Source organism: Stigmatopora nigra, chromosome 2 (assembly GCF_051989575.1).
Source record: "Stigmatopora nigra isolate UIUO_SnigA chromosome 2, RoL_Snig_1.1, whole genome shotgun sequence".
NCBI lineage: Eukaryota > Metazoa > Chordata > Actinopteri > Syngnathiformes > Syngnathidae > Stigmatopora > Stigmatopora nigra.
Window position 1 is genome coordinate 17,721,328 of NC_135509.1, and position 14,652 is coordinate 17,735,979.

Here is a 14,652-nt window from a genome sequence, read left to right on the forward strand (position 1 = left end):
ATGTTGTGCTCACACAGACTTCACGCCGGCAAAAGTTGATGCCCTGGAAACCAGACAACTTCCGTTTCGACTTAGAGAAAAATAAGCAACAAAATTACTGTTTCACAACTTGAATCAAATAGTAGTACAATCTACAATTTAACGTCCATCATATTTTGATTTGAACCTTGTAATAGTTCCATTTTAATCTCCTTATATTCATATTAATTTTTCTCTCTCAATATCACATTGTATGACTTCTTGCAATTTCCCACGGCACACCTGACCATTGCTCACGGCACACTAGTGTGCCGCGGCACAGTGGTTGGGAAACACTGCCCTAGAGAGTATTTAGAACCCATTTAAGGATAAGTGATGAATGATAGATGATGAATGAAATTAATGAATAATACACCCAGAAATGCTATATCCCAAGTAATAGATTTTTTTAAAAACATTCAAAGGTAATGTGGTTAGGTCCTTACTGCTACAAATGAAATATTTTCCATTCCTCCTTTCTTTCAGGCCCCCAAGGAGACCCTCGCCAAGTCTGTCCTGGCAGAGCTGCCTCAGCAGGTCACTCAGTACTTTAAGCAGCGGAACCTTCCACCAGCAAATCCAGCACCAAAGTGAAATAAGTGAGAAGAGCACACATATTGTAAAATAACTTCTGTTAACAACAGCCAGTGAAGATCAAAATGTGTCTGCCATTGGCAAATGCCTCATTTGTGGCCAATCTTGACATCAATTTAGATTTTTTTTTTACTTTAAGGGAGTATTGGCAATTATCCAATATAATTCCACCAGAAGATGTAGTTCTACATTTCTATTCAAGAACTGTGATGAAAGCAAATGTGAAATGCAGTTGAAACACCACTGGCCATTCTAAGAGAATAACATTTTTTTTATTGTTTAGAACAGGGGTGTCAAACTCCCTTTGGTCTGCGGGCCGAATACAGATTAATTTGAGATCAAGCAGGCCGGACCAGTAAACTCATTGCAAAATTACATAGAACTAACAATAAGCCCACTTTTTTCCTTTGTATTAGTCACTAATACTAATAATTAGTGCAAAGAATGAGTAAATTATCAAAATGTTTATTAACAGAATTTTCCTTTTACATTATGAACAATATATTATGAACAAGAGAAAAACATAACATAAATAAATGTCAATTCATGTTGTCTGCACGTACTAAAACACTGCGCCCCCTGGCGGATAATACAAGAACTACACATTTTAAAGAAAATTCGTATTTTTTATACAATGCAGCTTTCTTCCCCGGGCCGTACCAAGCCACCAGACGGGCCGGATACGGCCCGCGGGCCGTATGTTTGACCCCCCTGGTTTAGAATGTCAGTATTTTGCTTTTTTGCACGTCTTGTAATTGATACCATGTGATTCCTACAATGTTGTGGCGTGAAGTCAGCTTTGCTGAAATTTATCATTGGTCATATGGCATTTTTCCAGGTAGCCGTGAGCTCAAAAGAAGGCTTGATTCTTGTGGACACTCATCACTTGTGCCATGAGTTGTAGCTAGAAAAGATATTTAACATGATTAGAAAGAGGGTGAGGATGCTGGGGGAGCAGTCATAGCACTAAAACATACAGCTACTGCTTTTTCAATAGCGACCATTTTGCCAGTTTGGTGCATGGGTTTTGGCTCATCTCGCACTTTTTTTTATTTACAAATGAGCCAAGACCACATTGTGTATGTTCTTTTTTGTTATTGAAATGATGTTTACATTTTGCAAATACTGAAATTAAGCATTGATTTGGTCACACCTCAAATCAGCATTTAAGAAAAATCATTCACATTGTGCTTGAGCAGTTTGTGATATACAGTGGGGCAAATAAGTATTGAGTCAACCACCAATTGTGCAAGTTCTCCGACTTGAAAAGATTAGAGAGGACTGTAATTGTTAACTTAGATAAACCCCAACCATGAGACAGAATGTGGAGAAAAAAACTTAAAATCACATCGTTTGATTGTTAATGAATTTATTTCCAAATTAGAGTGGAAAATAAGTATTTGGTCACCTACAAACAAGCAAAATTTCTGGCTGTCAAAGAGGTCTAACTTCTTCTAATGAGGTCTCCAATCGTTACTTGTATTAAAAGCATGTTTTAACTCATTATCGGTATAAAAGACATCTGTCCACAACCTGTCTCTCACACTCCATACTCCACTATGGCAAATATGTACCCATTGTTGGGGAAAATGGGAGGCCAAACGTTTTCTGTAACTCTTCACAAGCTTCTCACATACTGTTGCTGGGATTTTGGCCCATTTCTCAATGCATATCCTCGAAGCTGAGGTTGTGGACAGGTGTCTTTTATACTGATAATGAGTTAAAACAGATGCTATTAATAAAGGTAACGAGTGGAGACCTCATTAGAAGTAGTTAGGCCTCTTTAACAGCCAGAATTCTTGCTTGTTGTAAGTGACCAAATACTTATTTTCCACTCGAATTTGGAAATAAATTATTTAAAAATCAAACAATGTGATTTAGAGTTTTTATTCACATATTTTCACATGTTTGAGGTTTACCCATGTTGACAATTACAGGCCTCTAATCTTTTGGCTGAGTAAATACTTATTTGCCCCACTGTACATATTTGGATCAACTGCTCAGTATATGATATACATATATATAATGTAATATGTATTTGAAAGCAAAGTATTTTTGGATGTATTTTGCTGTGGCAGCGTGTTTCGTTCTACAATTGCTAAAATGTATAATGCTGTCTCTTTTGGTCTAATGTTTGGCTCTTTTTGTAAATGTGTATGTCAGGACTTAAGTAAATAAAATTTCTCTCATTGTTTTTGTTTCTTATTGGGTCTGTAGGTACACCGTGCAACAGATTGGTTCTGATGTACACAGATATTTAATTGAGATGAGTAGTTTTGTGTGTATATAGCAGTCCAGTATCTAAGTTCTTAACATGGCAGCAAAATGTTATCATGACTAGATCTATCACAATTACGTATAAAGTGTCCAATAATGGTCTTAGGGTGCAATACATTATATGCGACATCAACATTTATATATTTTTTCCCTCTGTAAGCAAACTAGGCCTACCCTGGAGACAGCATATACACAGAGAGCACACTAAATAAAGCGGCCTGGTGGATGAGTGGTTAGCACGTCAGCCCAAGAGCTCTAGGGTTCAGGGTTCAAATCCAGGTTGGTCCAACTGTGTGGAGTTTGCATGTTCTCCCTGGGCCTGCGTGGGTTTTCTCCGGGTACTCCAGTTTCCTCCCACATTTCAAAAACATGCATGGTAGGCAGACTGGACACTCAAAAAAAAATGCCCTAAGGTATGGGTGTGAGTGTGAATTGCTACCGATTCAGGATGTCACCCAGCTCTGGCCCAGAGTCAGCTGGGATAGGCTCCAGCATCCCCCACGACCCTAATGAGGATAAAGCAGTTCAGAAAATTAATGAATGTACCAAATAATGGTGCAAGATGCTAAATTTGGCATCCATATTGTCCAAGTAATTACAGGACCAGTATTGCAGATCCTAATACATTTAAGGTAATATTTAATATTTATCATGTTAGCTTATTGCACCGTTAAATCTCATTTTTCATGACCTGTCATTCTAAGTGGAATTTTATTTAATATGCTGTAATGTTATGCTGTCAAGGGAAAATGATCATTAACAATATGGTTTATCAAAATAGTTTTGTGAAAATAGATTGTGTTCCATATTCTTTATTGTGATGGGTCAATTCAAGACCCTTGGTTCAAATTGGAGGATGAAATGCCCCCCAAAATATTCACAAAATCACCTTGGATACATATTTAAGAAAAACATATCCATATCCAGTGAAAGGCCACCATTTAGTTTTTAAAATGTATTTTCTGGGCAGTCTTGTTCACACAAATAAGTCAGCATACTTAAAAAAATCAGGCATGTCTCAAATATGGATATTTAAAAGTAACTAAAGTATACACGTATTACAATTGTTTTGCGCTCACATCACATCCTTTTGGTCAAGGATGGTGACCACAAAGCAGAGGTAAAGAAAAAAAAAGTGAGATACATAAAAAATAGTTTTAAAAAAATACAATAAACCATTTAAAGACAAAGCTCTTTATTTCTCTTGGGAGTCTGTGTCAGGAGCATCCTTCCTGAATTATGCGACTCTAGGACAAATGACAAAATTCCATTATTTGGCAACCGCATTCCACCTCTATGGGGCCCAGAGAAAACCGTCTTGTTGTTTGTTGGTAGCTACAATGATGTGAATCATGTGATTTGCGAGTCAATGACAGAAGTTATTTTCTTCCTCCGCAGCGGTCAATCACTTTTCCCACACTCAAATGCAAAGCGTGTCGTCACTGTGGCTTGGGATAGGATTGGGGTGGGTCTGGGGGGGTCGGGACGTCGTCGGAGTAGGCAGTGCGGGATACCTTGCTTGCCTAAACTGCATGAAATGTGATTGAGGGAAGGAAGCGTCATGTTTGAGTGCCACACTAGCAAAAGCACAAATAGCTGTACAAATTAGGTCCAGTTGAAAAAGTCTTTTTTTAATGTAATTAATGAAAATTTTGTTTTCCTTACAAAATTTGTAAATCAATTGTAAACCTGAAAGTGTTTTTTGAAGCCAGTTCTCATGAGAATTTAGAACGATTTGGAGGGAAACCCATCGAACAAAGGAAATACTGATACAGTGGTACCTCTACTTGTTCCAGAACTTGTTTCCTGATTTGGAATTTTTTGTAAGTAGAGCAGTACTTTATATGTAAAAATCTCTCACGATCCTCAAAAAACTACCAACTCAACCCTTTGAGAATGATCAGTCTCCCAATTTTGTATAAAAGATGTGAGAAACACACAAAATGATAATAAAAATATTTATTTGTGTGTTGAAATAAATAAACATGCAAAAACATTTCCTATTGGTGCAGGTCCATTCGTGTAAGCAGGACGCTAACATTAGGCAGCACACAAAGCACACGAACACATATCTAAATAACTTCAAATTATGAATTCAAAACAACTTAGCGTTAAATAGACCTTCAAAGGAGTAACAGTCTCTCCATCTCGTCGTCCAGTACAGAGAGGCCAAACCAAGGAGTTGTCGCTTAAATTGCTTCCTTCTGCTCCAATTTCGTAGTGATGGTAGGTGAGTTGTTGCCATATTGCCTTGCAATATCAGAATTTTTTTTTTTAGCATTTAACTTTTTTCTTCCATGACCGGTAGTTAAAACTGCTTTAACCACACTCAGTTGTGGGGACTCTGTTAAAACTCTGTGACGACGAACAGCGGTCAAAAGTCGTTGCTGTGAACCAGCAAATGGGAGGCAGGCAGAGTGTAGGGAGATTGTCAAGCAGAACACAACGCTATGCAAAATAACAGATACATGAAATGTATTTACCTTTTAAGGGATTACATAACTTGGATCTTGTTATCGTATATTGGAACAGTAATTTGGATATAAAAGGGATTCATAACCTGAAAATTTTGTAATTAGAGGCATTTGTAAGTAAAGGTACCACTGTATGAGCAGATGGATGACCAAATCGTATTGATCAGTTATGGTATATCAAAAATCAAGTTAGTTTTTTCAAGAGAACGCCTTTCTAATTGTCAGTTTTTTGACAGTGTGGCTTTCCATGGGCGAATTCTAATGAAAGTCAGGTCCGACGCACCTCACATTGCTGTACGTAAAATGATTGAACTTTTTCAGACATCAAACAAGTTAAGTGTACTACCTTTGTTGGTTGGTCCTAAATTGTCCACTGTATTTCGCCTTACTTGCACTAAAACGTAGACGATTAACTTTTGAAGACAATTGATATCATCTATTACAAACGGTTAAGAATCAATTACTGAACCACTCCTAAGTAGATTTAACCTTGGAACAGCCACTAAAACAAGACATAATGTTCCTTGAACATTTTGCAAGAGTATTCGTAATTGCATATCGAGACAGTATTCATTTATTTTTAACGTCTTGTGAGAACTTTAGACACCGTATTACTATAACTCATGTGGTCAGGTATACTTTGAAGAAGATTGGGGTGGTTTTGAGATTTTCGGCATGAGTGTTTGCATCTGTCAGGTAACACAACGCATACATAAAATAAAGTGTTTGGGTGGTGATGTGGTTGTGTGTGTGAAACAGACTATCTATGAGCTTTGCTTTGCCGTGGGTAGGGCAACATGATTGTATCCACGCTACCTTCACTGTCCGAGCTGCTGTCAGAGTCGCTGCTTCCAGAATAATCGCAGAGGCCTGGTAGGACGCCTATACAAACTGCTGCTGAGGGGAGGTGAAGCATGGCCTGGGTGGAATTATCAGGGGGCGACGGGTTCTTGGGAGTCAGGCCCAAGACAGTTTGGTGATTTTCAGCTCCCCCTGATCTTCGTTCTCCTCCTCCCTCCTGTTCTGAACAACATAGCTTACTGTCAAGACTTAAGAGTCTCATTTCAAACTTCATCTCAGCACACGATAGGCAGCGAACTGTTTAATTTTAATACATTTTACTTTATTTTAATAACTGATGCGAAAATTACTGGGTGAGGTTATTAATATGAGACTGGGAGGTAAGTGAGGAATCGAGGGGTCCTGTCGGGAGAAACTGTGGAGACGTCAATAGTGAAATGGTAACTCAGATTGAGGGTGGATTTTGCGCTATGGAGAAGAATCTCTGTCTCGTCCAAATTGAGTTTAAAGAAATTTGAAGGTAACCAGGATTGTAATTTAAAAATGTAACGGGAGTATGAAGATGGGTATAATTGGGTATCCTAGTCATGACAGTGGAAAAGAATGTATTTTCTGAATATATTGCCAAGGAGAAGGAAGTACTGCTGGGGATGAAGAGCAAACCCCTAGAACCGAGCCCTGGGGCACACATGAACAGGCGACAGGAATGTAAATGGGAGGATTTTAGTTGGAATAACTGAATACGGTCCGAGTAGTAGGAGTGAAACCAATTAGTATTTGAGTCGCCACTGATACCAATAGAAGAAGTTCTATTGAGGAGGCTTCAGTGAGAAAATGTGTGAAAGACTGCATTGGGATCATTGAGGATGGGAATGGAGTGTAATCCAGAGTAAATTGCAAAGAGTGTCCAAACCTGTCCTCAAGAGAAGAAGAGGATACTTTTTTACCAATCTGGTGTCTAAAAACTGGAAATCAGTTGATTCCCATCACGTGCTGCTGGTTTTAAAATAAACCTCATTGGTTACACTGTCTGTGCTGGATCACCTAGAGCAGTGGTCTCAAACCGGTCCTCAAAGGGCCGCAGTGGGTGCAGGTTTTCATTCCAACTCAACAAGGATACCTTTTGCAAGTGCAATCAGTTAATTAGAGTCAGGTGCTACTTATTTTAAAGACACCTGATTGGTTAAAATGTCGGCATTGGATCGGTTGGAACAAAAACCAGGACCCACTGCGGCCCTATGTGGAACCGGTTTGAGACCACTGACCTAGAGCCAAAACCTGCGTCCACTCCAGCTTTTAGTAGGATAGATTGAACACCCCTGATACATGCTACAAACGTACTCTATTCTTCGGAAAATAAGGCACATGGATTATGATTATAAGGTGCACTCATAATGAATGTTCCAGATTTTAAGGCTCACTGGACTCCAGTTGTGATTAGTTCTTTATTGTTTAAGATTCTATTTATTGTTTTATTCATCCCTTATTTCCCTTTTGTTTTATTGTTTTATTTTTGGGTTTGACGAATGATGACTGCAAGTCTTGAACATTTTACTGGAGCACCATAACACAAATAGGTTTGAAGGCAAGTAATTTTAAGTGGAGGTTATAGTCTTAAATATACTGTACTAGAAGGCTGACCAAATAGAGGCTTCTGTGTAAGATGGCATAGGGTAGAATAATTGTTTTCTTTCTCTTTGTTTCGAGAAATAAATTATTATGAATGGTTGTGAATCATACAATAAATAAATATAAATAACATTTTGTTCTATGGTATTCATGGGAATATTTTCAAAATGGGTGCCTCAACTCAGTTAAGGTCGGGAAATGCTACAACAACAAAAAATCACCATTTGCATCTTACGTGTTTCATGCAAAATGCACAAACAATTAGGGCATTGGGAATCAGACACATAAACAAAGGGTCAGGCCTTATTCTCATGCCCACCTGTGTGTCTGTTTTCATTTCCTGTTCCTCCACCTTCCACCTTTTGTTTCTTACTGGTGTCTGATGACTGGGAAGAACTGGTTGAGGAAAGACAAGAGGAGGTTGGAAAAGAAAGCTGAAGAGATTGATTTTCAAGGGTATTACAGGATTTGTTTTTTCTTCCTTTTCCCCATTACACTCATAATAGTACTTGAAATGGTACTTCTACAAGTTGAAATCCAACTTAACCTTTTGAGGGAAAATATCTCTAACGCCGAAATCTTGTATCCCAAGTATTTAAATTTTTCTGCATATGCCAAATACAAGATGCTAACTTATTTAACAGCAGAGAGCTTGACATTAAAATAATTGGACATAGAGAGCTAAGCAGTTAATATTACACATGCGGCAATTTCAATGTGTAAAATCCACTCAATGGGGATGCTGTTAACATTTTTAATTAAGTGTGTCCATACTAAAGTTATGTTGTCAACTTATTGTGCTGTATTTGCATGACATTCAAAATGAGAAAAAATACATTTGTGTGTCTGCATACCTGCGCCTTTTGACAGCACCAGCTAGTAAATGGGCTTGAGACAAATGACTGGTTCTTTGCTCCACCACAGATTGTTTAGGTGGTACTTTCTTTTCAGGTTCTGGGCGGGTGTCGGAAGACACTTGCTTTGCCACAGCACTGTGGCAGTAGAGAGTTAAGCTCAATAAATGTATGTGTTGGGGCAGAGGGCACAAGAAGCGGGGTTCCAACATTTGACACACAGGGAACAACAAGAGACACGTTAGGAGGATGAACTGCAAATTAAGATGTGCATTCCTCAACGGGTTCACACTTTAGTTTTATATACCAATTCCTTAGTGGTGTTAAGCATTAAACATGAACAAAAACTGAGAATTTATAAAATCACATTTAACCGATATTTAAATGATTAAGTATTCTACAAAGACATAATATTTCATGTTTAAACTGATAAAATGTGTATTAAGAAAAACAACCGTTAACCACCCCGAAAGAGATGAGATAGAGTCATGTTAACGACTATTAACGTTTAGGACCTGTGGATGCTATTTGTTGAAGTTTTGTGGATGGAATTCTTTCTCATTCCTTAATGTAATGTACATCTTCAGCTTTTCAACCCCCGGAATTTCGGGTCATATTTTAGCCTTTATAATGTGCCAAACATTTTCAATGTGAGTACATGCACCTTTTACAATGTAGTAAGTGTTGTAAAATGTGCAGAATGTGGCTTGGCAGTTTCTTCCTGATTTAGCAGTCATGTATGTACATGAAAAAATTGTTGCTTTGATAGCAGCATATGTTTCTCCGAAATCTAAATGTTCCTTCAAGCAGCAATGGTGCCTTCCTAAATGTGTAAGTTAGCCATGTCTCTATCACTAGCACAGTGCCACTAATCCCATACTAATAACATCAGAAATGGCTTTTGAACTTGGCACTGTAAACAGTTTGAATTGTTTTTGTGCTTTTTTGTAAAGGTAACGTAGTGTCCCGGTTTTCCACAATACAATATAAATTGTGATTTGCAAATTGCAAGAATTTCTCCATATTCGCTGGCCCGACACGAGCAATTTGAGATAAGAGTAAAATTTTGAACAAATATTTATCTTGAGATAAGAGACAAATTTTTAAATTTTTCTTAGAAATACATTTTAGTATTGGGTGTATGATGTTTACATAAATCATTGGTAGCTGCTCACAGGAGCAAAAAAATTGCTCAAAATGGAAACCTTAGTTATTACCACATGGTGATGCAGTTACCAGGACAACACACTGGCATGTACAGACAAACCTTTTTGTCACACTATCTGGCCGCTCTGCATGGAGAAGATGAAGAGCTCAGAGGGAAACTAAGATGCCTCAGAGAACAGTGGACAAAGAGAACAGTCAGATGGTGCAGGACATACGCTTTGATGTGACATCAATAGATTGGCTGTAAACAGTTTTTTTTATGGTTGCCTTTTTGACGAGTAGCTCAGCTAATTTTTAGCAGAGGCATCTATAGTGAATTTTGGAAAAGAGATGAGAACTTGCGTTGGCTTCACTGAATGTAGTCAATATGGGGCTTTGCTCCCATACGAGAGTAAAAAGAATAGCACCTCAATGCTGAACAGGCATTTGAACAATTGAAATTATTAAATATCTATATTATCATATAAAAGATGTAACAGTCTTGTTTAACTGAGAAAACAAAAGACAGCCTTTAATTTGTTATTATAAATTACGCCTCGTCCACACGACTCGGGGGAATCCTGAGACCTCACAAATAAAATATGAAATTTTGTGTTGTTTTGGGCTTGGGCCCCAATACTCGCGGGCCGGGCTAGATTTTACGGCTCAATCGTACCTCTGCCTCCATTTATTTATAAAAGCACAAATGTCAATTTACATCCAGTTTTGTGGAGATACTGTCCCATTAACCGGCATTAATAATACGTAGAGCCCTGTTGTTTCTATTTACAGTTCACAAAATTATTGAATGTGAAATGGTCATTAACACTGAAACTGCGATTCATTATCGGCGTTGGTATGCTCTGTTAATTGACGGCACGTCGCTCACGGTCGAGGAGAGAAGAAATAAAATCATTTTTACGTGTCCATTTGTACTTATGTAGTTGTCTTTGTACCACTTCTGACGATATGTTGTCATTGATGTTATTAGAGGTCATAAATGCTTGAGACAACGGATACCAATTGATCCAAAAAGTCAGGTGTGTCCCATAAAATGGGTCTCCAATTGTGTGGCCCTTAATTAATTCTGTTTGTATTTTCTCAATGAAAAGACGTGGTCGAAAATTAAGACTATACACAATTATCCATAATGACACTGATTAAGAAAAATGGTAGTATGGTTAAAAGGATATTCTGTATTCTAACAGTTCTTGTTTTTCTTCATCCCTGCGTTGCTTCTCCACCATGCACTGTTGCCGGGAGACCTCATCCAGGAAGCTGGTCTCATCATCGTCCAATCCCCTCACCATGTTCTCTGTCACCATGGAAACAAAGCTGCTCTTTAGTACATTGCAGCAAGATCATGGCATTTTGTTGAAAGAAAAAAAAAGCTGCATTACAGTCCGTTCAAAAATAAACTTGTGACCTTCTTCTAAGTAAAACCATGATAAGATTTGCTCACTAACATATTCCAACACAGTTCTGAAATTATGGGTTGTGAGGTAACAGACCAACATGTTTAAAGTGTTAAACTGAGTGTAGAACTTATCTAGGGATAAAGGATCATTTTTTCAGGTATCATTTTATATTTGTAATGATAGCTGTTATGATAGTATTTGTATATATTAAAAAAAGAAACATTCACCAAAATGTCCATTGCTTACATGCCAGTGTTTGTCTTGGAATTGGAAGTGACACAGTAGTAAAGTCTTTAGCACCTCCAGCTCGCAGTTCAGAGCGCGGAGGGTAGCGGCCTTCTTATATGGAGTTTGCATGCTCTCCATTGACTGTGTGGGTTTTCTCCAGGTACTTTGGTTTTATGCCACATCCCAAAAATATGCATGGTAGGCTGACTGATCACTCAATATTGTCCCTTTGTATGCAAGTGTATTGTGCATGGTTGTTAGTCTTCTTGTGCCCTGCAATTGACTGGCAACCAATCAAGAATGTACCCCGCCTGCTACCCATTGATGGCTGGGATAAACTCCAGCACCCCCGCAATTCCTGTGAAGATAAACTGCTCAGAAAATGAATGAAAGGTTTGCATGCATCTTCATGGCTATATTGTGTGTGTGTTTGGGGTCATTGTCCTGTTGAACACCCAACTGCGCCCAAGACCCAATCATTGGGCTGATGACTTTAGGTTACTTGAAGAATTTGAAGGTAATCCTCCTTCTTCGTTATCCCATTTACTCTCTGTAAAGCACCAGTTCCATTGGCAGCAAAACAGCCCCACAGCATAATACTACCGCCAGGTGCCGCTTTTGGTGAAAAGGCTTCCTTCTTGCACAGCTGCTTGCCAGTCCATGGAGATGCAAAGCACGCTGACTGTGGACATTGACACCTGTGTTCCAGCAGCTTCTAATTATTGGCAGATCTGCTTTTTGGTGTTCTCGGTTGAATCTTCACCCTCCTGACAAATTTTCTCTCAGCAGCAGGCGATAGCTTTCCTTTTTTTCCTGATCGTGGCAGTGACAATACAGTGCATTGCACTTTATACTTACAAACAATAGTTTGAACTGTTGCTCTTGGGACCTGCAGCTGCTTTGAAATGGCTCCAAGCGACTTTCCTGACTAGTTAAAGTAAAGGATTCGCTTTTTCAGATCCACGCTGAGCTCCTTTGACTTTCCCATTGTACCGTTTGTGGGTGTTTGCATCCAATGAGCTCTATTTAAATGGCCTAAGAGAAGTCACTAGCTGTAGTCACTCATAATCACTCACAAGAAATTAAGAGGCCATGCCATGAAGCTCATTTCACTGACAAAACTTTCTAAGTCACCAAAATTGCTAATTCGTGTTGCTGTATGTATATTTTTGACCCAGCAGATTTGATCACTTTTTCTGTTAACCCATAATAAAGTCATAAAAGAACCAAACTTTGTGAATGTTTTTTTGTGACAAAGAAGTATCTCTTCCAATCACTTAATCAGAGAAAAAAGAGTTGAAGAAATAACTGGAAACTCAAGAGAGCCATGACATTATGTTCTTCACAAGTGTACGTAAACTTTTGACCACAACTGTATGTGTAGCTTGCTCAAATGAAAGTAAAAAGATTGATTTTACATGGGAATTACACAAAATTCATAATAGAATTAATCCACAGAAAACCATTCTCTTTAAAAAGGAGCAATGTGAGGTCAACTGTCAAAACAGAACATTTCAAAACAACACACGACTCACTGAATTTGAATTGCTCCTCAAAGTCCTCTTGCTTTTTGTCTTTCTGCTCCTTGAGACGCTCAAAGAGAGAACGCGAGTCATACTCCTCCTCAGGGACCTCTAAAGCGGGATAAAAAGCACGTTTGCAGTTATATGTATTGACAACTGATCTATTGGTACTTCATTGACAAGTCGTGTGGGTGTTCTTACGCTTAGGGTCTTCTGGCTTACGAACTTTTTCCCACTCCTCTTGTCTTTTTTTCCTCCTTTCATCTAGCTCTGCTTCCGAAACAAACTTCCTGGTGAGATCAACACCAGTGCCTCCTCCTGCCATTGCAGCTCAACTATAGAGGAAGATTACAGATCTTGGACACGGACCACATGGTGTACAACACAGACACATGCATCAATTATGTTACCTCACATATGTCCTGGAAATACTCAGAAAGTATCAGATTTATTTTTCCCCTGTTGTTGCATCATGTTCACATTATGTATTGACATGTAGAGTTTCTTTTGTAATGCAAATTAATGAACTGAATGAATAAAAACAAAGATAGTACCTTCCAAACCTAATTGATAGAAATTAATTCATCTTTGTGCATTAACTCACCGTACTTAAATGTGCAAACAAATAAAGTAGTGGGGGGTAGTAGTCAGTGTCAGTGTATAACGTATTCTTAGCCTCTGAATGGACATAAATAAATAAAATGAAATCAACAATTAAAAATAATGCTGCAAACTGTTCACATTTTGCTGAATTTTGCCGTTGGCTTGAAATTCACAGTTTGGACGACAGCTCCACCGTGTGGACATTAACTTAAAAGTACACGTGATAGATTGAACACAAGTGACACAGTTTCATCTTCATACACGACTAAGAAAAACACGCAGGAGTCACAACCTAAACTTAAATTGATAAAAATTGACTTTCCCTGAAATATTTGACTATGAATTGAGGCCTAATATTTCGGTAATACAGCATTAGCTGGCTAATAGCCTAACATTCAATTTGCTAAAATGAAAGGAAAAATTCGCCATTTACTGCGCACATGAGCAAACTTCGTGCAATTAGGTACATGCAGTTGCAAGTTCATCAATGGTGTTTACGATTATAAATTGTAATTACGCAATCTAGTTGCGTGCAGATCAATTTCAGTTAGCTTCTTTAGCATTCAGCAAGGTGTTGTCATACTACACGTAAAACAAAGCGTGTCATCTAGACACGTGTTGGTGCAACAAAAACATGAGCCTCATTTCAAAACTGTCGCAGACAATATCCAACTATTAGATGATTTTACATTCAACAAACTTACCAAAAAGGGCTGTGGGTAAGGAGTCAATGACGCCTGTGTGTCACTTTGAAATTGGCTCGGTGCAACATGTGACATTAGTTCCGCTCTAGTTGTTTCCAATGAGGACAAACGTACAAATAAAACAAAATAAAATAAACTAATATTGCCCTTAACACTGTCATTTTTGGTAAAATTAAACATATTCTTTTTTAAATCTCCTTGTTTTATTGGACCTCTCATCTAATTTTCTGACCCGCCTTATCCTCACTAGGCTCACAGGGGGTGCTGGAGCCTATTCCAGCTGACTTCAGGCCAACCATACACACACACACACACACACACACACACACACACACACACACACTTATATATGGAGTCAGCTGGGATAAGCTCCAGCACCCTTT

At 38.4% G+C, this 14,652-nt stretch overlaps 2 protein-coding genes across 5 annotated transcripts in view; one reads left to right on the plus strand and one right to left on the minus strand.

Annotated features, from left to right (window-relative positions):
* Nucleotides 1-1,926, plus strand: part of cpne2 (copine II) — a 42,593-nt gene extending 40,667 nt beyond the window's left edge. For both annotated transcript variants that reach the window (XM_077741717.1, XM_077741725.1), the window contains one exon: nt 505-1,926. In XM_077741717.1, the coding sequence (XP_077597843.1) occupies nt 505-612 (108 nt within the window). In that variant the 3' untranslated portion in view covers nt 613-1,926. The remainder of the gene's footprint in view (nt 1-504) is intronic.
* psme3ip1 (proteasome activator subunit 3 interacting protein 1) lies at nt 1,163-14,356 on the minus strand. Of its 3 annotated transcripts, none has more exons than XM_077741746.1 (8): nt 14,270-14,325; nt 13,164-13,318; nt 12,975-13,073; nt 10,986-11,108; nt 8,648-8,786; nt 8,113-8,189; nt 6,180-6,386; nt 1,163-1,516 (listed from the first exon to the last, which is right to left on the minus strand). In XM_077741746.1, exons 2-8 carry the CDS (start codon nt 13,285-13,287, stop codon nt 1,425-1,427), a joined length of 861 nt encoding a protein of 286 aa, XP_077597872.1. In that variant the 5' UTR covers nt 13,288-13,318; nt 14,270-14,325; the 3' UTR covers nt 1,163-1,424. The 3 variants fall into 3 exon arrangements, with proteins under 3 accessions (XP_077597872.1, XP_077597863.1, XP_077597880.1); XM_077741737.1 differs by having other exon boundaries at nt 1,170-1,516; nt 13,164-13,297; nt 14,270-14,356; XM_077741754.1 differs by lacking the exon at nt 1,163-1,516 and adding an exon at nt 4,068-4,417 and having other exon boundaries at nt 13,164-13,297; nt 14,270-14,356.
* Between the last annotated feature and the right edge of the window lie 296 nt (nt 14,357-14,652).